Source organism: Natator depressus, chromosome 3 (assembly GCF_965152275.1).
Source record: "Natator depressus isolate rNatDep1 chromosome 3, rNatDep2.hap1, whole genome shotgun sequence".
Taxonomy (NCBI): domain Eukaryota; kingdom Metazoa; phylum Chordata; order Testudines; family Cheloniidae; genus Natator; species Natator depressus.
In genome coordinates, this window is record NC_134236.1 from 170,525,310 (window position 1) to 170,551,669 (window position 26,360).

Sequence of the window (26,360 nt, forward strand, 5' to 3'; positions counted from 1 at the left end):
CCATAGAGTCAAACACGGACAGATAAATAGCCCACCCTCCCCCTACACACACACACACAGAGATCGTACACACAGAGAGGCACAACGCGGTGTGCTGTGTTATTGTTGCTAAGTGGCTGCCCCGCACTGTACTCCTAGCGTTCTGGCGCTGCAGCGCATGTCCCCACTCAGGCCTGTTATGAGGGGCTATCTAAGGTGAAATACGTTTGAGTCTTGCTCGGGGGAAATCCAGCGTTTCTTTCCTGGAGGTTCAGTCCCAGGAAAGGGGATTTTCCTGTAAATCTCTCGCAGCTGACAGCCTGAAGTGTACTTTGTAAGATAACAAACTTGTTCTTGACTGTCTCTACAGTTCCCATTGTGGCCTGTCTCTTGTCAAAACTAGCTTTGCTGCGACCCCCCCAGGCATCCTTTTAGAATACCTGATTAGGGCACAATATAAGTTGAAATAAAAAAAAAAAAACCACACACACTCACACAAAAAACAACCCTTCTCAGCTCGTAGCCCTGTCCTCGCATCCCATATTGGCACATTCGTCATGCACGGAGCCTGTTCGGGCCAGGCGCCAGATGTGGCACATCAGGCTATCACACGAAATGCTGAGAACCTGGAAAAGGGAGTGTGGGTTAGTGTTAGATACAGGGGTTAGCTGGTGTTAATGCAAAGAAAACATGAGGTGCCTTTCGCTTTAAAGTGTATTTACCGTCTCTGAGTCAGGCTTGGTTTGTCTGATGGGGCATTGCATCGGGATCTGGACAGAGGCGTTGATTCAAAGGGCAAGGCTGGGAACTTGTCAATCACACACTGCTCTAGATCGCTTCCTATAAACATTCCTGCCGCACACCAGCCATTGTGATAGGCAGGTGCAGATGAAAATGGAACCGTGTTTGGTTTGGAGGGAGAGAGAAGGGGCTAGTTCATTAAAGTTGATTTAATAATGAGGGGCATTGGGGAAGAGGGGGATTTGGGTCACTGATTTATTGTAACACAGGATTCAGCAGCCCACTAATTGCTTTGCACATGCTCTCTATCAAGTGCTGTGGCGGGTCTCCTCTTTCTTTCCCTCTCCGCCGTGGTTTCTTTTCTTAGAGAGTTAAAATATTTATTTTTGAATCCAGCTTTTCCGTGCAGTGATTGAGTTTGCTCTGATTCCTCCCTCCAGTCTGTCTGTATCCAGGGAAGAAAAGAACATCAACCACCATTTGCTGTTAATTTCAGACAATGAATACGATTGGAAAGACACTGGCAATGTTTGATTTCCTGTAATAATATAATTACAGCCCTGTAGATCTGAATTAAGGGTGCTGCCATTCATGGGTATAAATAATCTTTTGACTGGTTTTCCCATTACACTGCTGAAGAGGAATGGAAGGGAGTGCAGGTTTGAAACTGACATACGTTTTGTGAAACCTCAAGATTATCTTTGTAGGTTTTTAGGTATCTTTATAATCACTCATAGCGTAATTCAGTGTGTTTCTCTGAAAGAGTCTCCACGTCAACCAAAATAAATCTTTATTTTATTTAAAAAAATAAAAATAAGCGATGAGTTCATTTCAGAACAGTGGCAGTGGGGTGGGGAGGAACAGCCTTGAACAGCAGCTGATGGCAGACCAGAGGCTTATTGACTAAGACCAACCCCCTTTTTTTGGTTTGTTAAAGCAAATACACTTTAAAAATCACAATCCAGATTATGATTTTATCCCATTTTAAATCTGGAGTAATTCTGTTGTCTTTAGGGGAATTATTTTGGATTTACATTTGTGTAAGTGGCCTTGATTACGCTCTGAAAATGTATCATGTTAAAAAACATGGTATTAAAAGATTTTTGCCTTTGGCGCAGACAAATCCAGTGGTATTTGAAAACGTTTTAGGTGGTCCTGGCATAGGCTATTACAACCAGCTAACACATTTTGAACATCACTTGTTCCTCTTTTAAATAGGCTGTAAAGTCATGTTACCATTGTGTTAGTTAACATGTTTTCTAACATGGTGCTTTTCTTCAGCATAGACAAATCCAGTTAGTGAGGTCAAAAGCAGGACCCTTATTTTTAGTTTGAGAATTAAAATGTTGAAGTCTTAATATTAAAATCTGGTAATTCTGTATAGAAGAAAATAATTTCTCCAAGGGGTAAATTAATTAAAATGCATTTCTAGCTTAAATGAGTTGACGTGAATCAGGTCATATTATATCATGTTGCTTCATTCAGAGTCCACACTAATTTTTAATCAACAAAACTTGCATACAACATGGGGATGGGGTGAGCTCTAGTTATGGGGGAAGGGTCAGATGCTCAGGAAATCCTTTGTTGTTTCAAGAAAGTGGGGTCCAGTGGAATCAGGAGCTCAAATCATGAAACACTTTTGTGCTGGTAGTGGTGGAGAATACTTGGTGGTGAACCCGAAGAGCTTTTTGTTTTCATTGGAAAATTTGAGCAACCTTCTGAGTAGACTGTGGTGTAGTGTCCTCAACGAAGAGCCCAGGCAAGACGGTAGCTGATCACTTGGGGAAACTGTCATTATGAAATTTGGATTGGGAGAGGAGTGTAGAAATTTCCCTTGGAATTGAACCTTCAAAACAGAGCCCCTAATTAGAGAGAATTAACCTGCTAGAATGAGAGCTTGGGATCTTATTATGTGCTTGATCTGCATCCATAGATAAAGGGCACAATATAGCTCCAAGGGCCTATCTACACTGTGAAATTTTCTAACTGTTGTTAACCTGTTTTTATTGGAGCATTTTTAAGACATTTTTAAACTGCCTGAAACCAAGTGCACACCAGGACTTCGATGGTTTTAAAATGAGTTTAGCTGAACAAGTTTTTAAACTGCTCAGAAATTTTTCCCAGGGTAGGCAGGTCCTTGGGGTAACATTTTCAAAAGCATCTAAGTGACTTAGGAGCCTAAATCCCCAAAGTGATGTAGGAACATAGAAGCCTAAGTCCCAGTGACTTTCTGTGTAAGGTTGGCTCCTAAGGATTAGTCTACAAAGGGACATAGGCATGGCAACACCTAACTTCTAGGCGCCCAGCTGCCTAGTGGAATTCACAGCCCCGAGTTAGGAACCCAGGTTCCCCTATGCAAAGGGTGGGAGGAGTTAGATGCATAGCAAACCAGAAGCCAAGTTTCCCGGCTTCTATCTATGCTAGCCAGTAGGAACCACTGAGGAGAGGGGTGGGGTCTCAGCCTGTTATCTATTTCTACTCAGGATTGAAAGCTGTGAACCCTCTCCTGGAGCGAGGTTCCTAAGATACCTCAGCTCTTTCTCAAAGAGAGAGAGACCGATTACATTATAGCCAGGTGGTTAGGGGGTGCTCACCTGGGCTCTGGGAGACCTGTTTCCAAACCCCTACTCTGCCTGATTTGGAGCAGGTCTCCCCTATCGCTGCCTTGACCACCAGGCTATTGGGCGTGCTGAGGTGGGGCTCTCTCAATCTCTCAAGCTGTTCCATTTTGTATAACAAATGAAATATTTATTGGAGCAGGGACCTATATCACAGGCAAGTGCCTTAACCACTGGGCCATGAAGTCAGTCTCTCTTGAGCCCAGTTAATATTTATTTATCTAATACACAGGGGAACAGCTTCAGCAGGACAGGTTGAGAGCACTCCCACCCTAGAATACCCAGTAGCCTCATGGTTAAGGCATGTATCCGGGAAAGCTGGGTTTAAGTCCCTGCTCCAAATCAGGCAGAGTGGGGATTTGAAAACAGGGTCTCCAATAAGCTGCATGAGAGCTCTACCCACTTGGTTGTCAGATATTCTGAGACAAATATACCCGCATCAAAAAAGTCTAGATCTGGTTGTCTTTTGTGCAGGTAAGGCATGCTCTGACAATACCTACCAGATTTGTCCCTGCAGGCAAAATAGATGGAGGAATGCCAAGTTGGAGAATCCCACCAGGGGTAAAGCATGAACTAGGGCACTGAGCAGCTTGGTGGTGTTAGACTTAGGTGGTTTTACACCTGCTCACCAGCAGAAATTGAGGTGTCTAGGGAATTTAGGCACTGACAGGGTGAGGTGGCATCTGAGTGGGGGTTTTGAGGCTATCATTGGTGCCTATATTTTGTATTTAAGACCCTGAAGTGAGAGTTAGCACTAGATCCACAGGGAGATGTAGTGATGTAAGCACTTTTGAAAATGTTAACCATAGATGTAATGTGGGGTGGCAGCACTGGATCGCTTTGTAGGGTGAGGAGGAAAAAAGCAAACAGTGCCACCTGTTGATGGAGACAGCTTGCTGCAGCTCCAGTATGCCTCCACAGCCCTGAGGAGCTCGGGGTGGGAATGGAGAAGGCCAGGGAGAGCAGACAGATGTGGCTTGGCGAGGAAAGATGAATTACACAAAGTACTTCTTTATTGCAAGAGTGCTTCCCAACAGGCCCAGATGTTATCCTGCACTTTTAAGAGTGAAGAAAGGATCTGTTAACAGGAACTCCAGTGCTGTTGGAAGCACAGAGCTGATACAATTGCAAACCAGCCATAACTATTCATGTCATTATTAGACAAGCCATATGCCTCAACTCTGAAGTGGCCAAATAATATTTTCTCCCATTGAATTGCATGAGATTGTAGATGGGGATTTAACTTACAGAGCTGTTGGCAGGAAGGGATTTCCACGAGGCAAAAACCATAGAATTAGTTAAAGAGCTACACCCTCATTACTCACTTTCAAATAAATCGTTCATAAAACTAATCCCATTAATTTGTCGAATGATTTCTCTGATTGTTCCTCTATGTTATGTGCCATGTAAATTACCCCAAAAGACTCTGTTTTGAATTTCTGGCTCCTTTATGGGAGCTGATGATTTGCAACCTCATCAGCTTTCCTTGCCTAGGATCCTGGCAGTCTCCTCTCTGTGCAGCACTGAACAGAGACCAATGGCACCATTTCACCTTCTGCAAAAATCACCTTTGCTACTTGAATTTTTCAGAGACACGCTGCACATATAAAGCTGTTCAAGTTGGTGGGTATCCTGCCCAGGACACTATGTTTCAATAAAATATAACATTTTGTATAATGAGGATTCCAAGGGCAAACCTGCTTTATTACTTACCAATTGGACTAATTTGTAAGGTAGGTAAGTACTATTGTCCTACTTCTTTTATTAGATAGCAAAGACTGAGCGAGGTTACATAACTAGTCCAAGGCCACCCATCAAGTCTGCCACAGCTGGGGTTAGACACAGGATTTCCTGGCTTCCAAGGTCCCATGTAGCCATGTTGTCTCTTTAGATCTGCATCCTGCCCTTGATCAATGAGTATGTCTGCATTAAGCTGAGGAAAACTTGTCTTGTTCATACTTCCTGTCATGGTTCTGTAAAGGGTTTGGACCTCCTACACTAGCAATTATTAAAATCCTTCTGCACCAGTTCAGAAGGAACACTTCCCAACAGCTGTTGCAAACAAACAATTCAGTTCCCTAGCTTCAATGGCACTTGACTGCACAAAATGGTTTCTAGCATCACCATCCTTGCAATGGTTTAACCCACCCACAAACGCTATTTTGACAGAATTGTTTTGGTGCATCCACGCACACCATACACACTGCAGTTGTAACAGCTGTAGTTCTAAGATGCCTGTAGGACCTAGCCCATAATACCCACTGCTGCTGAGAGGAGGGGGTGGCTTTAGAATAATTTCTGCATTACTACATTGTGGGAGGGCATGGGGATTAGCCAAACCAGTATGCTGCCACCTGTGTGGCAACCTTGTCCACAATGGGGAGAAACTATTGTAGGGTGCACTGATTCACTCAGACTTGAGTTAAAGACCACATTCTCCAGTCTTGTGACATATATGTGTAAAGCATTTGAGGAGACAAGGTGGTGTTCATACATCGTATATACCAACCAGTGCTGTTTTTAATACTTTTTCACTTAGGTCCAGATTGCTAAAGGCATTTTTGTACCTAAAGATGCAAATAGGCCTCTAGCGAAGTGTCTCAGTGCCTAATTCTCATTGGAATTCTCCTTTTCCATGGTGCCTTCAAAAAACAAACAAACATAAAAAACTATACAGGGGTTAGGCTGCTGAGACCACAGCCTCCAGCTGTCCATCTGTATCCATCTGTTGTCTCTTACTTACTTAGATTGTAAGCTTTTGGGGCAAGGACTGTGTACGGTGCCTAGCACAATGGAGTCCTGCTCCATGACTGGCAGTCCCACGCACTATGGCAATACAATTTATCAATAATAATAAAGGAGCAAACTGTTTTTGTTTGTTTTTTTCCCCCAGTCTCAGCCTGGCCGCTCAAGCTAGGCAAAAGAACTGCCAGTGGAGTATTTGTGGACCTAGGCCTTGACGGCCGTATATTGTTTCTGGCTAAACTCAGAGTGATCTATGATAGGAAGAGCTACTTATTCTGGGACTTTGCAACTGCAGACCGACTCTGAGTTAAACAAAGCTCATTTGAGGGAAGTAAGCCCAGCAGTGAAGAAGACTGAGACACTTAACTTAATAGAACCATACTGAAGGGGTCAGTTTTAATATGGCCAGATCTCATGAACATTTCAACAGCACTGCCTTGCTTGCTGCTTCAGAACAGAAAACAGAGATTAATCATTTAAATAGTTGCATAATTTAGAGCAGGGCCAGATTAACCTTTTGTCGGCCTGGCACCAAACATACTTGTGGGCCCCGATTGGGGCAATGGAGCATGGTGCGGTACGGGGGCTGTTGGTCCCCAGAGTGAGGGGCCGGCCAGAGGCATGACATGATCCGCCCAGCCCAGTGTGAGGGCACTATTTACAAACCAGCAGTTGCTAGACGCACAATGGTCCATGCTGTACCACACAGTGCCCCACACAACACCACCCCTGCCCAGCGCCCCCCTGCCCACAGCCCCACCACAACTGCCAAGACCTCCACACACAACCCCCACTCCCTTGTGCCCCAACATGCCGAGATCTTCCTCACATCCCAGCAGCACCTCCTCACTGCACTCCATGGCCCTGCTGGGAGGCCACTTTGTCTGCCGGGCTGAGCCGCCAGGGCTGGTCCTGGGATGGCGAATCGCTCTGGCCCCTCGGGAGTGGTGAGAACAGCCAGGCCAGGGCCTGCCCCAGCTGTGCTCCCTCAGGACCCTCTTGACTGGAGGGGTCCAGCCAAGCCACGCCCCCCACCCCACCATTTCCCCCTGCAACTGGCTGAGACTGGCCAGGCTTCTGCACCAGTCCCAGGTAGCTCAGCTCCAGGGAGACAGGTGGTGAGAAGCAGAGACTGTCTGGAGCCAGAGGTGCACTGGGGTCTGGCCTTTGTCAGAGATTAGCCACTGGCTGGCTGAGAGGAGCAAGTGGTGGTGGCGGGATGGGGGGGAGCCAGTGGGCTGGCTGGGTCTCAGGGCACAGTGCAAGCAGAGCAGGCCGGGGCCCCTTCTGAGCATGAGCCTGGCTAAATGGTGCCACTGACTCTAAATCAGTGCCGGGTTTACAATGACGCCAATCTTCCACACAACCCCACCGAAGGGGATGCAGTCATCACTGGTGGAAGTCAGGGTAGATTTTGTTCCCGATTATTTAAGGTCTGGCTTCAAATTCTGCCCTCAGTTATACCTGTCCAGTCCCATTGAAATCATGGTTAAATTAGTAGTCCCATTGACTTTAATTGAGCTATTGGCAAGAGCTTGCAGGAATAAGTGTTTTCTTGGGCTGGACCCAGGGGTTGTGCAATACAGTGTAAATTTACAGTGCTATAAAGAATTTTTTATAATAAAATGAGGAGAGAAAAGGGGAGAGAACTTTTGTAAGCCTCAAGTTTACTGCCAAAATATGTGCCTTACAGGTTTTGTGTGAGTATAATGTGTACATATACACGTGAATTTCATTTTTGTTCTGTTTTCTTTTGAAGCTATTAATATGGATGGCAGCTATGATGACATTTGTGTAACCTTTAGCTCTTCTAGCATGCAGCACTATTAATAATAGCAAAGTTATTAATAAAAAACCTCCTAAAGATAGTTGTGAGCAGTTAGTTTAATATTTAAATTTTCCACTGCTTGCTTACAATTTCCATCTCTAGCCTCAGACAACAGGAAGACATTTTGCCTCTTGGCTTTGACATCCAGCTTTGGTCCCAATCCTACAAGATGCTGAATGCATCCTGAATGGTGCTGAGGGACCTCTGCTCCCTGCGACTCCTCTGTATGTTACATTTACCTAGGAAGATTAAAATTAATGAAATAACCTAGTCATTTGCCATGTAAAAGCGCTCACCAGATGCTTTTACAGTTTACAGATGCTTTTGGATTGAGGAGGGATGGCAAAAATATTTATAATATACTCCGTAAAGTTAGAACATGTTTAAAATGTGAGGGGAAAAAACAGCTTTTAGGCCAACATGAAAATCCTAGAGTATTTATTGCTAAGTAACAACTATACATCATGGCTGTTCTTGTATATCCCTCCTTGGAGGGACTGGCCCATTGCCATGGCAACAGAGGGCATGGCCAAGGTGTCAGGTGCATGTAAAAGTTTATCCCCAATTTGTCTTCATTTGGTCTGATGCCATAGGAATGTCAAAGCGCTCTACAATCGATTCCTCTAATTTAGCCACTAGGCGCTTGATCCAGTGTTCAGCGATGTCAGTGGGTGTCTTTCTACTGAGTGCAATGAGCGTTGATTCAGGCCCTAGCTTACTACTAGACTGGCCTTGCCATGTCCAATTCTGGACTAATTTTCAGTTTGGCTAGGTGTGCGCATGTATCTTTGAAAATAAACACCATCCTGTGCGCCCTGTGCCCACGAGCTCCAGTGTGCCCTGTGCCCACGAGCTCCAGTGCGCACATGAACAAGAAAATTTTTGTCAGTTCAGGGCCAAACTCTGCTCTTACACTGGAATAAATCTGCAGTAACTCCAGTGAAATCACTGAGGTGTGAGTGAGAAGAGAATCAGAACTAATGCTAGGTTTCAGAGTAACAGCCGTGTTAGTCTGTATTTGCAAAAAGAAAAGGAGTACTTGTGGCACCTTAAAGACTAACCAATTTATTTGAGCATAAGCTTTCATGAGCTGAGCTGTAGCTCACGAAAGCTTAAGAACTAATGCTGTTACTTTAGCAGTGTTACCAACTCTCACAATTCTATCAAAGGCGATTATTCCTTTTTTCCCTGAAAGCTCGAGTTCTTGGAGTCATGTGATTATATGAACAATCTCAGTTTTCGTTACAAAAACAAGTAAATTTCTAGCCCTCCTGGTTACAGAGGAAAGCTAAAGGGGGGAATCCTCAGGGCTCAAAAACTAGAATGCAAATACATTTTATCATTTTTTTTAACATCTCATGATTTTTAGGCCAATATTCTGTTTTTGGGGGCCAGACTCCTGATCTTTGGATGTTTCAGGCTGGCAATCCTGCTTTAGACTTACACCAGTGTTAGAACATAATCTGGCTTTATTTTGTAAGATTTTCAATTGTACCACTCCTGTTTGAGCAAACTGTATAAATAAAAAGTAAAACTTTTGCTAAGGCTTTCTCTTGACCTTTTTTTTTTTTTTTTTTAAATCCAGCTTTGGTGACTACACTAATGCATGAGGGCCTGTTGTTTGCATATACTTACCCTCTGATGACAGCTTAATAAGCTCCTTTATTTTGTGTTTTTATTCAGTAAGCTTGTCGGCTTTTGTGTGCAGTCTGACCTCTGCTCCCCACCACCCCCTTTCTTGTCTGAAAGGGGCACCTCTGTCCCTATAATTTGTAATAAAAGGCAGTTCTAAAGGGATGTGGACTGACTGGCAGCACAGACGTGAAATCTTACAAAAGAATATAACTTTCTCAGGGGCTGACCCTGTGTTCTTTAGGCATCTAAAACTCCTGCTGAAGTCGGTGGGAGCTTTAGGTGCGTAAGGAATACAGTCTTTGATTGAGAAAATCTAAACAGTTAGTGAAGAACTCAGTAAATACACCTGCTTTACAGGGATTATTGTGCACAATATGACAACAGTTCAAAATTTTATATCAGTCTTATATTTTCCTAAGGAAAAAGAAAAGTATCCCCAGCTAGTAACTGTTTACAGATTCTATACAAAATTATGTATTTGTAGTATTTCAATGTAATGGCTTGACATATCCAACTATATTCATTGGATAATATTTCTTTTGATACATTTAACTGAAGCCATGCCATACTGGGGTATGAAATAGTAATATATTTGGAAAGTATAATATGTAACTAGATGATAGAAAAAATGCTGTCCCTACAAAGAGAATTTCATTTGTGGAAGTTCCTGATTCACTCTGCTTGCTCTACTTTTATATCTTTCCCATTTGGGTAATCTTGTGACTCCAGTTTCATTCAAATTATCTGTGTGGTTATTTTTCCAATTGCAGGTGGTTGATCCAAATATGTATGTATACAAATTAGTTACTTTATTATTGGTAGTGAAAATGACATTGTTCTATTTGGAACTTTTACAAACTAGATTGGACAAAAATCAGAAAGTATACTTTGGGAAACAACCTTGCATTGGCAGGAAGAAGGGCTAGATGATCTAATGAGCTAAATTTTTAAAGGAAAATACATGTACATCTGTATGCTGTGTGGCTGTGCACATATAAATGGCCATTGTGGATACCTAATTATTTGTTTGCATCAGGACGTAGCTACTTTTAAAATTTTCAGTCACCACAATTGTACTTACAAATGTTGCAGTGTATTGCATTTGCAGTTTTGCTTTAGGCCCCAGCCTTCATTTAAAATATATTGAAATGTAGCCCAATATCTCCTTTCCATTTATGACTTCCATGCGTCAATGATTCTATATAATAAAACAGCAATTCTATAGCTAGAAATGTTTTACATAAATAATAGTGATAAAGAAGAGCCAGATCTATTTCTTTAGTTAGAATTACGTGTGATGAAGGAAAAATATCAAATAATTTTTAATGTATTTAACTATGGACTTAATTAAATTAAATGGACTTATGCAAGAAAATTTCCCATTGTGATTTGAAGAGAGAGTTTCTTGTGGAAGGAAAATTGGATTGGGCCCTTTAAGCTTTCACAGCAATTCAAAGCAGCAGAATCTGTACTAAACATAAACATCAGTCAGCAATGATTTTTGCAGGAGTGCAATTGGATTCTAAACTGAGATAATTAAATGCAGTGCTACCCAACTCCCGAGAACAAACCTATTATATTATTATGACAATTGGAACCCGTACTTTGAGATTTAACACTTACAAAAGTATTCTGAATTTATTCTTATTAAATATATATTTTAATTAAGATAAATTCATAATCTTTTAATATGCATATACATTTGCTATAAAGATACTTTGTCTCAATTAAAATTATTTTGTTTTTATTGCACTCTTTCAGAGGGCTTGAATGGCTCATGAAGACTGATGTCCTTGTCATTCATTATTGCTCTGAATTGACATTTACTGTAGAATTGACATTTTTCATTAAATTTGCCTTCTAAATCTTACTTCTTCTGTTTTATTAGTTTTTTTCCACCAGACAATACAATTTTATAAATCCCCTCTGATTCTGTAGAACTAGACTTCAGAAGGATATAGAACTTATTAGGCTCTGACACCAGAAATTAACATTTAAATATAATGGGCTCAATCTTACACTGCTAGTCCCCATCCATACAAAGGCTAAACTGTGAGGACTGTGGGATCAGGCATATTTTATATATAACATAAAAAAATTCACAGGCAAGTCCAGTAGCATTCTAGCAAAGATGCATATTCTATAAAATATTTTAATTCTCTTTATATTTGTGTTCTTTTTGGTTTGTAATGGTGGTAATTGTGCTGATGTGTTCTTCTAAGATAGTTTGTGTCATGCTAAGTTTTGACTACTGTACCTATATCAGAAACATGCTTCCATAAAAAATCGTGTCACAGATATTAAGGGACAATCCCTGTATCTGGTCCAAGAAGTCCTAGGTTAATGTGTATTATTAAAACTATGGTGTATCCCTATTTCAATTCCATGTGTCTCTAGTGTAGAAATACCTGCTACAAGTACATCTCCCATGCCAAAATCTCTGTTGTATGTTTTTGGCATGGGAGATGTACTTGTGTATGTATAAACTATGTATAAACTATTCTAGCTTTCATTTTGTTTGACGTACATGTTTTACCAGTTGTTTTGAAGTACAATGCTATTCTTTCACTGAAAGGAATAATTGCTTACTTCACTTATGTTTTTGGAATATTTTTTTTCCTTTAAACATGGCAACGATAGAGCTAAGGTGATGATTCATAACAAATAATTTGCTTACTGAATTTAACCTCTTTTTCTGCTTGTTAAATGTTTGTGAGTGTATTGCACAAATTTGCTTGCTATTCAGAGTAGTGAGTGAATTTGTTTGCAATGTTTTTTTTTTTCATTGTTAGTTGATTGAGAACATTTAATTGCTCTGGCTATTCAAATGTTGCTTAGTTGTGATTGATCACGTAACACACAAGGTATTGTTTCTGAACCTACATTGGCTGAGCGTAGTTCTTATAGGATCTGATTCAAAGCACACTGATGTCAATACAGACTCCCATTGACTTCAATGAGCTTTGGATGATGTCCATAATCAGGAGACGAATGGGTTTGAAGAAGCCGTGGTGTTTTTGAGCCTCTTAGGTATGGGGAGGAGATGAGTAGGATCAGGGGATTTTTAACCTTTTAAATCATGGCAGCTCTTCTACCATAAGACTTATTTGGCTGGGAGTAGAGTGTAAAATTGTCCCTGCTGCAAAGTCTGTAATCAGATCTTTGTTCAGCTCATTTAACTGCCTCTCTGCTAAGGCTTTGGCAAGGAGTTTCTAAAAGCCTGTCTCCTGGCTGTGTAAAACAGTCCCCATCCCATCTGAAATAAGTCACTTCAAGCACAGGCTTCAAATGTTGTTAATGTGAAAGTGTCTGTGCAAGTAAAAATTGATCACTCATGTGACTTTTGGAAAGCAAACATAAAAGGAGCTAGAGCATCACTGAAGTGCATTCATTTTAAAATATTTTGCAGTATTCACCCCTCTAACATAATTGCACATGTAACTTCAACAAGTACTATTAGAAGCATTTTCTGTGTTGAAAAGGATATGCCTTGACATTTGCAACGGCTTTTTAAAGTTCATTATAAAGATATAGTTGAACCCTCTGTCGCATTTAAATACAAATAGACACTCAGTGCACTAGCAATAGTACTGCAAAAAACCTTGATCTTTACATGAGATTTTCTAATGCCTGTTTTTAAGTACAGAATTATTATGATTATGCCAGATAGTGCATATGCTAAAATGAATTCCCATATCTACACATATATATATTTTTCCATATAAGTTTCTTGATAAGGGCCTTGATTATAAAAGCCTAGCCAGAAGGATATGCAAATACTGCATACCCAGCCACCCATGTGTGGCCTGCAGAGCCTGCACTGGGCAACTTAAGAGTTTCAATGATGGGCTTCGACAGGACTTCTCCTCAGATGGAAGGATACATGACTGCGACATGGGGCCTTAAGGGCAGCGTCCTAAAACATATAGGATCCAAAGGTCCCAGGAGGATACAGGAGACTGTTTCCCGCATCCATGGAGAAAAGAAGAGCATGCCAAGAAGTATTATACTAATCTCTCTCCCTTTGTGTACTTTTTTCAGCTCTATGGTTACTGTTATCAGGATAGCAATGACATCCCAGACACGCTGACTACCATCACTGAGCTAGGCTCACCACTGGAGATGATTCAGCTTTTACAGACCTCTTGGGAGGACAGATTTCGAGTAAGTGCAACAACCATGGTATCTAAAGGACTTTTAAGTAGGATGTGAACACACAACTCCAAGCATGTGGGGGGGGGGGAAAGAGAGGTTACATAATTTACAGCTTTGTTCGCATTTATTAAACAACTGCTTTGCTTGGGAATGCTAAGTCTTGGTTTGTCTATAAGACATAACACTTCCATTTTTCAGTTTTTAAGACACTGCGCTATTATGTCTGTTGATGGTATCTAATTATAGGATGTTCTGTGCTATTCATGTTATATCTTCAAAGGTTTCATACTTGTTAAAAACTCAGAGCTTGGCATTTTTGGCTTGAACATTGTGCTCTGCAACTGGAATTCAGACAATAGAAGGATGTGACATCCCTATCTTGATCATTATCATAAGCTGATTTTATAATTGTTTCCTACTGTTTCCTGTTATGTTGCCTTTTACTAGGAGAGAGTAAAGGGTAAAGCAAGTTTATAAATGTACACAGATCCTAAAAGAGAGTTTGCCCAGTGAAGCCCACTTTGGCAATTTAACAGAAACATGGAGGTCACATTTAATTTGTATGGAATGGAGCCCAGATTGTAGAGGTACTTTCATCATGATAGGGTATGCTGAGCTGTAGTCTCGGTGGGATGTACCTTACTATTAACGATTAGGGCAGTTACAGGCTTCTTTTAGAGCTCTGTGAACTGCATTTGGCCCATGAGTTAAACTTCCACTATGTTGTTCTAAAAGAAATAAATTCCTAATGATGACTCAATCCGAGTTTTTAGTTTGCAGTGGCCAATGAAGTGTACTTCTGTCTCCCTCACACCTCACCCATGCAACTGCAAATTATGACACAGTGATGTAAATTGCAAACGATGCAGTAGATTACTGGCTTGACCATATCACATAGGATGTGGGTGGAAATTCTCTTTAGAATGGGTATCCCTTACAGGGCAGTTAGAGGGAGATGAAGGAGAAATACCTTGGCAATGCTGGTCTGAATCATAGAGATGTAATTATAAATAGAATATTCTTGGAACTACTGTAATGAAGCCTTAGGCAATGTCATAACTATTACCTTATCTAGTGTGCAGCTGTCATAGAGGAGAGGAAAAAGGATGCAAGTTCTCAGCTGAATACATAAGAATTATTTATGTATCTGCCCCAGTCAAGCAAACATTAACATGGTTGTTTAACTTTATACACTCAGGTAGTACCTTTGTGCTTACAGGACAGGGACCAAATCTCCCCAAACCTATTGAAATCAGTGGAAAGCAATGGTGCAGAACTGAGTCCTAAAATGTGTATTTTAATCTTGTTGTGGGGGATATACACACACAGCCCATATTAACACTGAGGGCAGGTACATAGATAAAGGACTTCAACAGGGCTCAGTACAGGCACAAGGGTCTGTGTCAGTGGATCCATCTGCAGGATCAGGGCCTTGGTAGTGTTTGAGGAAGGAGGAATGATTTCAGATTGCAAACAAAAATCCCTCTTTAGTTTTTGGCAACATTTGTATACTTTTATGCAGAGTTTTCTGTAGTAGTTTAAGAAATCTGTGAAAAGTGATTTTTTTTTCTATATTTACCTTTGAGCAGTTAGATGTTAATTATAATTTTGTTCAAGCTTCTGGTAACGATTTTAGCACAGTGTTCAGCTCCTATAATGAGGTTCTGTGCAGTGCTCCTGACCCAAGGAAGAAATCACATTGATATTCTGAATGTTAAATGCTTCAATTTGGTCTACTTTCATTTCCTCAGCAACACGATACGCCTTTTATATATAGCATCCTCTGGGACTCTGTATAGAAGATTTCTGTAAATTTCAAGAGGAACAAAAGAGCAGTCAGTGCAGACATCCCATAACCATGCTTGTATTCATTTATACCTACAAGTATCTCTCCATAAACGTTTGATATTGCTTAAGTGGAACAAAAATGTTTCAGGTTGGTAAGGCAGGGGAAATGATTACAGAAGTATTGGATAGTCCTAATATCTCACAGACGTAAAGTCTGTGAAGTATAATGTAAGCCACATTCAACCTCTATTTTCGTCTGAAGTATGCATTTAAGTATTTCCCTGAGTATATCATTTATGTCCTGAGACTGAATTGTGATTTGACTACTTTAATACATATGGCCTTAACAACAGTTTTAACAAAAAACCAAAGCTAACATGTAAACAATAAAAAGCTTTCTAGCCTGCATAAGACATGTCATTAATTGAATACAGTGAATGAGCATGCAAATATTTAGCTGCGTGCATATTAATATTGTTTTTGATTAGTGTGTTATACAATACATACAAAGAAATATTGTCAAGTCTTCACATAAATGAACTGCCAACAGTAATAAAAACTATAGGGTTGGGTCCAAATTTGAAGGTTCCAAATATTATTCTCTTCTATCTATTTGCAAAGCCCAGATAAGTCTTCACTCTATGGCCCCAATCTGATGCACATGTGTGGAGATCCATTAACTTGAATGGGATTCTATGTGGACACAAGGGTCTGTCTACATGGATAGGCCCTGTTCCTACAAAGACTTAGCTTTATGTGCTGTGAATAGTTCCACTGAAGTCAAACTACTCTCAGTGTGACAAGTGAAGTACGTGTCCATTTTTAGAGGATAAGAGACTTAGATTGCAGGATCGGGGTCTACGTATGATGTTTTATTAAAAAAAATGCTTTTATTTCTATTAAAATAATAAAAACAAAACAAAAAAGCCTCAGCAGCTCAGAACTCATGAGCAACTCTACAATAATAAAATTGCATAGGGGAAAAATTGGTAAAGAAGCACGTTTTAGTATCAAGCTTCTAAAGGTTACATTGAAAGAATAATGTTAAATTTTATGAAGAATGCCTGGAATGTACTCACTCTCTGATTCTGATGATAAATTTAATGCCAATCTTGGTTCATTATTATGTGTGTAACTTAATTAAAGCAGATGCATTATTATTATTATTTTTTACATGCTCCATACTAGACAAGTAACCCAGACTGTGCTTTTACCTTTCAGATATGTCTCAGCTTAGTTCGGCTTTTGCATTATTTGGCTCACTCGCCTCTTGGCTCCGTGACGCTGTTGGATTTTCGCCCTCGACAGTTTGTGATTGTAGATGGAGAACTGAAAGTGACAGATTTGGATGACGCCAGCATAGAAGAAAGCTCTTGCACCAGTAACCGTGACTGTTTTATAGAGTTTCCAGCCAGAAATTTCACTCTTCCCTGCTCTGTGGAGGGCCGATGTCGAAATATGAATGAGAAGAGGAATCTTTATAATGCGTACAGGTAGATGACCAGTTATCTAAGTAGATAAAGTGAATAAAATTTGACAAGAATTCTGTATAGTCATTTATAGCCATTGAGGTCAATGGAAATGTTGGATCGGGCCTTTATAGACTAATAACTAAAACCATGAATAATTTGTGTTGTAAATATTTGTTTCATTAATAATAATACATAACATTAATATCTTGGAAGTACTTTGCAACCATTGGGTCTGATTCACTACTAAAGTCTATTTTGGTATAACTCTACCGAAGTCAGTTACACAGTAAAGATTTATAGCCATGAAAAACTGGGGTAATCTTAGGATGATTTGGGCACAGTTACTGCATTATTAATGAAATGATTCACACAACGCATCAATGCTGTCGATTAGTAAGTGTTATCATCCCCTTTTAAGTATGAGTCAACTGAGGCTGAGAAGTGAAATGACTTCAGAGCTGGGATTCGAATTCAGACGATTCTGTCTTCTAGTTCTGTGCTCTGACCACTAAACCATACGCCTCTCTCATTAGACCATGCCTCTTTTCTGCTGATTATAAAACTTGCTGGTTCAATTGTTTGATAGTCAAAAACCTGTAACGTCATTTTACTACTTTAGTGTAGACCAATCTCCCAGGGGTTATAATGAATATAGTGATATAGTTCTCTCCTGACAATTGACCCCATGCTTCCGCACGCCAACAAACCAATTGCTGTTCTTTGAATAGGCAATGATTTTGCTTGCTTCTTGCACTACTGTCCATCCTCCAGTGCCCCCCATTGAGGTCTGCACATGGCAGTTAGGTAATCAGGTGATATTATGTCTGGCCAGTCAGAACTCTGAAGAAAGTGTCAAGCTCAAATGTGTTTCTTAGAATTTTGTTTCTTAAGGTCTCTTCAGATTTACAACTGAGGAATTTTACATGAGGGTTTTATGTTTGTGGTCTTGGCTCTTCACTAACGCTGATCACTCAACTCACTCTTTGGGCCAAACGCTGATCCCAATGAAACTTTACTATTGGCTTTCATAGGATCAAGAATTCATTCTTAATGCACTGCTTCTAATTGTGTTGTGGCTTGATGTGCAAGTGCGCTGGAGAGACAGAGTGCTATGCACTGATCCAGATAGGACGGTAGAAGGTCTCAAGGCAATGCCATAATTGGGTGTGCTCCTTTCTTAGGCTTCTCTTTCAAGTATCACACCACTCATTCCCTGCCAGACCACAGCTAGAAGAGACTTCTCCAGGGAGAGTCTTCTGCTTTTGTCCCAATGCACTTACCAGCATATGTGTAACATTATCTGACCACACTGAAATGCATTCCACTACATGACTGTCATGTGCATTTGCGCAGTGCAATTTTTAGTGTATTCTGCAAAATTTTCCATTTGCTTGGGTTAAAGATCCTTCTTAGTGGATTAGTTTTTCATTAGGGCCATTTTGCTGGACTGGCCAGAAAAAAACGTTTAATATTTAAGTGTGCTTTTCAGCCATACACTATCATAAATGGGGATATGCCCATGACACAGTGATTTCATGGAATGGTTGCTGGTCTCACTGAAGAAAGCTGTCTTTTTCTATCACAGTGGTTAACATTTGTGAGAGTGCTATTGAACAATTCCAGAGGTTCTAAAACCCTGTTTTAATGGGGTTGCCAAGGGCTGGCATTTGCCTTGCTGGGGCCTAGGACTGAAGCCCGAGCTCCATTGCCCAGGACTGAAGCCCAAGGGCTTGAGCCCTGAGTGTGTGGGGGCTCAGGGAACAGGCCCCCCGCCTGGGGCCAAAGCCCTTGGGATTTGGCTTTGCCCTCCCCCCCCCCCCACATCCCAAGAGCAGTGGGGCTCTGGCTTTGGCTCCCCACCCAGGGCGGCAGGGCTCGGGCAGGCTCAAAGTTCAGTCCCCCGTCCTGGGGTCGTGTAGCAATTTTTGTTGTCAGAAGAGGATCGCGGTGCAATGAAGGTTGAGAACCCCTGAACTATTCCATCTGGTCATCAGTTTCTAAAGATCTGTTTTTACACTTTGAAAATCCTAATGCTTTTAGCACCCCCTATTGCTTATTATTATGCTCACACAATAGGTCTTGGTATGAAAGCAGACCTACACCATGGTAGGCTGCAGCCGCCCTTATGAATGCATCTGCAACAATCTCTATATGCTCACTCGGCAAGGACAAAACTACAATCTACTTGGTAGAGACTAGGTTTTCCAGTTCCCAGATTCCCATGTATTGGGACACTGTGATGGCAGGTGAATGGCAGTACTACTTTCTGAAGCTTGGAAAAAAGGTTTCTTGTCCATATCTGGTGCTACTTGATAGTCCAAACCTGCAGCACATTAACCAATGGTATAAATTTTCAGTAGTGTCTGAATTTATTAGAGCCACCCACGAGAAATATCACTAGGCCAGTCTCCTGGTTCCTTCTCAGGGTGGATTATTAGAGCTGAGAAAATATTACAAAAAATTGTTGTGCAAGTATTGGCTTGGATGTTTAAATTATTTCCTTCAGTCACATATGCATCCTTTTGTGCCCTCAAGGTGCACGTTTTTAACAGTGAGGGTAATGAACCATTGGAACAGTTTACCAATAGGTTTGGTGAATTCTTCATAACTGAACATTTTAAAAACAATATGGGATCTTTTTGTAGATGAGATGGTCTAGTTCAAAAAGGAATCATATTCCAAGAAGTTATCTGGCCTGTGTAATGCAGGAGGTCAGACTACTAGAAGCTCACAGTGGTCCCTTCTGGCTTTATAATCTACAAATCATGAATGCAGAGACGTAACGTAACTATCGGTAGTGGGGGGAGGGAGGGCACAATGTGAAGGTTCTTCTGGTGGTAGCAGTGGGACTCAGGGCAGGGCATATAAACCCTGGCAGAAATCTTGGGGGGTGGGGGGGGGTCGGCGCACGTGACTCCGCATCCCCTCCCCGCTACAAGGTACCTCTGCATGAATGTTCCACTTTGGAAAAAACAACGAGGAGTCCTTGTGGCACCTTGGAGACTAACCGATTTATTTGGGCATAAGCTTTCGTGGGCTAAAACCCACTTCATCAGATGCATCAGTGCCAGTTTGAGTTTCACTGGCACTGAAGTCGATGCATTTCAAAGTCACACGTGTGAGTGTTCATATCAAAATGTTTGCACGCTCATTCAATTGAGGATCAGAAACAATACTATGTGACTTTTCTGTCCAATTGTAATATCCAACCCAGTCTGAAAAGCAAACTGTGACCTTCAAATACTTTCAGAATGCTTCTGGTGATCAGTCGCAATCCATTTATGGATTTTACAGGTGCAAAACATTTACCAGATGAATTCTTCATTGGTAATGATTTGCTTACCTTTAAAACACTATGTATTTAGAGTGCTGCTTTTTATATAAAACACTAAGAAATCTTTTATAATAATCTAACGTGGGGATTTTGTAAATATCCTTTTTAGAAGGGATGAATTTTACTCTTGTATAAAAAAAAGTTAACATCTTCAGAAAATATTAATTGTATAAAGTGGAAGCATGTCAGCTGAATAGGCCACAATACTGGCTCCTGTAGCTGACATTTTCCAATCAATAACTTTAACTTTAAAAAAATTATGCTTATGTGAAACCTGCTTTATTTTCTCCAGTGAGTATGATTCACTGCAGTTTCTATGGCCATGTGGGGGATGGGGAAGCTGTACTTTACAGGATAGACAAGGCAACTTTCTCAGTAAAATTTCCTATTTGTGTTACCATTCTGCTTATTACCTAATATTTATGTCTGGTACTTTTGTTTATATTACCAGATCCTGAACTGTCCATCTTTATCTAATGTTCCCTCTGAAACAGGGTTTGTAGAGGTTAGTAATATTGGCTTAGCAATAGAAATTTAAAGGGGCACTGTGAAATTACTTCTACCTTTAAATAATAACAGAGAAGTGAAATCAGCATACCTTTAATTCCAAGAATTTATTGCTATGCCTGCATTTCCAAACCCTAGATGTGTTTTTGTGAAGCCATCATCATTTAACTTGCATTACCAGTTAAATGTTCGCATTTCGGTATCACCAGGCACTGAGCACAGGTCAAGAGCCTTCATAACCAGATGCTTGTTTCAAGCTTGTGAGAAATTAAGCCAGAAATTGTAGAACCTGCTTTACTTTTTGTTTCCTAGGAAAAGCAACACAAACTACCTGAATCCCTAGCAGGTTTTGTTGTTGGTTTGTTCTTTTTTCAGCAGAGAATGTGCATTCAAACATGGAGTCCATTCGGGAACATCATGAATGCATGTTAGTGATGACTGCACCAATATTCTTGGGAATATTGAAGATGTCCTGAATTTCGGTGGTGTAGAATGATCCCCCCCCAACCCCCTCCCCCATTCATCTTAAAGCCTAAAAATAATGCAGAACTGCAAAGGAAATAATCGGTGAAATGAAATAAGCAAAAATCTGACCTGTATTTTTAAGGATTTTTGGGGAAAAAACAAGACTTCAGAGTTTGACAGTGTCCCTTTAATAAAGTTTGTCCAAGTACAGACAGCTTGGCAAATAGACACAATCCATAGGGCTTCACAGCAAATTTCTGTGTTAATGGAACATTTACAGGTAGTTACAAGGCAGCCTTGTATATTGCAGCTTAGGCTGGGTATGCCAGACAGCTGTGTGACTAGTCTCAGCTGTATATTTATTTGATTATAGAATATGATTATATTTCCTGAATAGGTCAAGGACTTAAGAAATAAAATTCTAATAGTTTATGTTGTTCAGTGGTTACTAGACCCATGCCAACTTTATTTTAAAATATGGGTTACTTTTCCATTGCAGGTTTTTTTTTACATATCTTCTGCCACACAGTGCTCCATCCTCCTTAAGACCATTATTGGATATGATAGTCAATGCTACAGGTAATCCCACTGTAAATATGTGATACTGCCAAATGTCTCTCTTTTTCATATTACTGTAAACTTGAGTGTTTGTTTGAGGGCGGAGGGTGGGAAGGGCGCTACATTTACATGTATTGCTTTAGGGCCAGATTCTGCTCTCACTTAGGGTACGTCTACACTGCAGCCGGAGGTGTAAGTTCCAGCCTGAGGAAATGTACCCATGCTAGCTTTGAGCGAGCATGCTGAAAATTGCAGTGTAACTGTGGTGGATGGGCTAGTCACTGGAGTATCTACCTAGTATCTCCTATGGGATTGTACTTGGGTGGCTAGCCTGAGTCGCTGCTCATGCCACTTTGGCTACACTGCTATTTTTAGGTGCTAGTTTGGGCAGAGCTAGCACATGAATATCTATCTGACCTGGGAATTACACCTCCAGATGCAGTGTAGATGTGCCTTTAGAATTAAATTCACTCCTGTTCAGAGGAGCCAAGATGAGGCCTATATACCATTTAACTCTCTAGTTTGAGGTCTTAAGTAGTATTTAAGTGGTATGTGCCTTGTCCTGGGCCCCAGCACAGGGATGAATTTCACCATTACATAGGTGCAGATCCCACTGCAAGTCAATGGCAGTTTGACCAGAGCAGTATTTGACTCCAAATTTGGTCTTCTCTGTATGCAGCTCTCAGGAGGAACAAGCCAGGCCACAGAATGAAATTCATTCTGACCAAAGGGCCCATGCACAGCCCTCTGCAAAATGTTAGTCCCATGTTAAGGGATTCATTGGTATGGAGGGCCTTGAATGGGCCATCTCTACTGAGAGGAATTTGAACCTTGGAGACAATTTATTGCATACATCACCCGGATGACATTAGAGATGATTTTATGCTTCAGAATCCAGAGTAGACCATAACATTATCTTTACCATAAAATGACATTCAGACAAGAGTAGCTTGAGTATGTCTTAACTGTACTTTTGATTTCATGCCAGAGGTTTTTTTTTCCCTGCCTTGTATTCAATACATTTTATGGGGAGGTATAATGTGCCAGGCTATAAATAATTTCAAAGGGAATTCACTGGAAAGGAGTTTCCATCTCTTGTGGGTAACCCATCCTATCCTATTCAGACAGGAAGCTGGCTGTCTCAGTACACTAGCTGCACAGCTTTGGAGACGTAGGTTTAGGGCTTGACTCATCGCACATATGAAAATCAATTTGGCAGTCACTTTGTAATGCCTAATGGACTTTAAGTCCACATTACAAAAACATCACGCAGTTTGGCACAGCTGAATCTTGATCCTTTGGACCCTTACTCTGGTATAATCCCTATTAATTCCAAGTTCTTTGTCTAAATCACTGTTTTTCTGTACTATTAAAGGAGAACTCCACTGGGGAATAGATGAAACAGTGGCTCAGCTAGAAAGAGTTTTGCATTTATACAAGAGTGGCACATACCTACAGAACACTACACGGATGCCGAAAGCTGGTAAAGTATTCCTTTGACAAATGTAAAGCTATTGGCTCAATCTAGACTGAGGTGTAGAGGGGAGCAGAAATAAGGAGAAGAGACCAAAAAGGTCCCTGAAGTCATGGAAATTGAAGTCCACAGCAGGGCTTCCAGATAGTCAGACTTCCATGGGTACCAAGGAAAGTACTAAGGTGGGTTGTTGATGCCATGGAGAGTAGCTATCAACCATGTCAAACCTGTGGGAAATCTTCAGTATAAACTCCTGCTGAAAGGTGTATCATGTCCAAACACTTATCTCTCAACCTGCATTTTGGAACCTCCCTGAGGTGGGAGTTTGGGGCAGGCCAGAGCAGGGAGCCCATGAAGAGAGAGCCAATTTATCTCCATGATAATACCCTAGCTCTGCATGGATATCCTAAGATTCATGGGATTTCCTTGAAGATCTTGCAGCTGCTGCAGGTTAGAAGCATTAAGCCTCCTACCTACTCTGCAGGGGAAAATCCCTGCAGCCTTCAGCTTGCAGCAGTGATAGGGTAACAAAACTGCATAAATTGACAAAGAAATTGCATAAAGTTTACATGCTAAGGTTTTTCTTTTACATCTTAACAAAAATCTCTTGTATAGCACCATAAATGAAAACAGTGCTTTTCAAACATAAGAATAGATCAGTATTCTACCTTGAAGACCACATTACAGAATGTAACATTTGAAAGCGGGGAATAGGTAAATGTTCTTGTTTAGACAAACCACTTAAAAAAAGATGCTGTGCAGAATTTATCTTTTTGTAGGTGCAATATCCATGTCATACTTTGAGCTGCTGGAGGGTGATAGGAAAATATGATGGTTTTGCTGCATATGCATAGCAGAGAGAAAGAGATGGGTGGTAAATGAAGATGGATTTAGGGTAAAGGATTAGAAAAGTTCAGTAAAGCATTTCCCTTGTGACCAACTCATGAGTCAAATTTATTCCTGGTGTAACTCTGCTGACTTTAGTGGACTCTGACCCCAGGGATGAATTTGGCTCACTAATCACAAATAATTCGATATTTATTTAGTTGTAAAATTGGCAAGAAAATTGTTTCAGGTGTTCATTTAACTTTCTAATGTTCAGATTTTCATCACAGTCTTTGCTGAGTGATACCTGTCAACACAGTCAAATCATTCTCAGCAGCACAATCAACAGTACAAACACATCCTTTGTTGAGGAAGTGCCAGGAAGGTTGAGGTTTTTCTGTGATGCTGGCTGATTCCAGATTTAGCTGCCGTGTCAGGATAATATGAGGCTTTGAATTTTAAAGGCTGTCCTGCTTATAAAGAATTGCGAGGAGAAAACCCAAGATAGCAATGCTAGATGTAACAGTGCAAGGCTTCACTGATATGGAGCAGACCTGCACTCAGATTAGGTTTCTGTATTTCATATGTGGTTTAGTTATGTATAATCCTGAATAACTGTGGCTCAGATTCTGCTACCCTTACTCATGTTGGCTAGTGCCTTTGTTTGCAAGTAGTCCCAGGAACTACTCAGGGAGCAAAGTGCTACTCAACATGAGTAAAGGGTATAGAAATTGCCCTGTGTAACAGCACATAGAGCATGTGAGCACAGTTTTATGCAATTCTAATAAAATTCTGATTTAACACAACATTTAGGTTCTTTAAATTATTTTATGTGAGGATTCAGCCAATGGTAATCAAGAGAAATCAAATATCCTCACAGAAATTACACTGAAACAAGACCTTGTTGACTTATGGGTAAATTTTCATACTTAGATACCATGTCTTCAGAATGCATGGGCCTATTTCTCATTTGCACTAAGGCCATTTTACACCACTATAGTCATGTAAAAGGACCTTAAAGTGGGTGTGTATATATAATGTATTCATAATTTAAGGCCCCTTTATCCTATGGTGACCAGATAGCAAGCATGAAAAATCGGAATACCTTTTTGGGGGTAGGGGGAGTACAGATGCGTATACAAGACAAAGCCCCTAATATTGGGACGTTCGATCACCCTACTTTATCCTCCCAGAGGAGTCTAAAAAGGCCTCAGGGCAAATGAGTGTAATCAGGCCCCATGTGTCCACTCGCATCCTTCCTTCTCCACACAGGCTCCTCTCTTGCAAGATTTCACTTTTAGCACGGCGACTCACTTTTTTAAAACTCTCAATCCAAAGATGATTTTCCAACGGTGAAATTCTCCTGATGGTGCAGTGGAGCTGCAAGGCCGGGTGTGGTAGTAGGGGAGGATTGGGTGCTCAGGAGAACAGCCGAATGCTGGTCCAGCACACAAGGCAACGCTACTCCCAAGCCATGCTGGGACCACAGAATAAGTAGTTTGGGCCACTGGGCCATGTAACAACTGCAAGAGGTGGTGGTGGGGGGGAGGTCATGGATACTGTTCCAACCCATCAGTTCAGCAGCCACAGAGGCAAAAGCAGCCACAAAGGCAGTTACATGCTCAGGTTCTGGCCCTGCCTGGGACGGGGAGAGGAGGATTTCAGCTCCCTAATCCCTTGCACTTTATGTGGGTGAGACAAATTTCACCTTAAAACACCACTCAAAATATTGTCTGTGGAAAGACAGCGAAACCAGTAGCATGTCACGGGACGCTGTATAACTCTCTCCCAAGGCAAGGGAAAAATATTTTTTTAAGTGGTGGCTTGTTTGTTCTTTTTCTGTCTTGTTCTATAATATAGTGAGAGGGGGAGGAGGCTGTTTGTCAGATGCTGAGCTGATTTAGGGTTGGGCTAGGGATTGTGGTTTGGGTTCGAGGCTGAATTGGAGCCAGGCTTTGGTTTCAGGTTAAAATGAGGCAAAATCTTACAAGGCTGTTCTCATTAGATTTTGGTCTAAATGGTGGAAATCTCATCAGGTGACCGGATCTCACAAGATTTCTACCATCTCGAATAATGGAAATCTCAAGAAATTAACAGCTCATGTGAGGTTGCCTCCATTTTGGGCTGAAATCTCACCAAATAACTGTTACCAACAGATTCCTGCTGCATCTGAAAGAGACCTAGAAAATGAGCTCATTCTGGTATAGAATCTATACTGAAACCAAAGCCACAATAG

General features: G+C 41.0%; 1 protein-coding gene across 1 annotated transcript in view; it reads left to right on the top strand.

Moving 5' to 3' along the window:
- The window catches only part of PKDCC (protein kinase domain containing, cytoplasmic), a 45,214-nt gene that overhangs the window by 5,096 nt on the left and 13,758 nt on the right, over nucleotides 1–26,360 (top strand). The window contains exons 2-5 of the mRNA XM_074949337.1: nucleotides 13,588–13,710; nucleotides 16,711–16,982; nucleotides 21,767–21,846; nucleotides 23,201–23,308. Coding sequence (XP_074805438.1) covers nucleotides 13,588–13,710; nucleotides 16,711–16,982; nucleotides 21,767–21,846; nucleotides 23,201–23,308 — 583 coding nt within the window. The remainder of the gene's footprint in view (nucleotides 1–13,587; nucleotides 13,711–16,710; nucleotides 16,983–21,766; nucleotides 21,847–23,200; nucleotides 23,309–26,360) is intronic.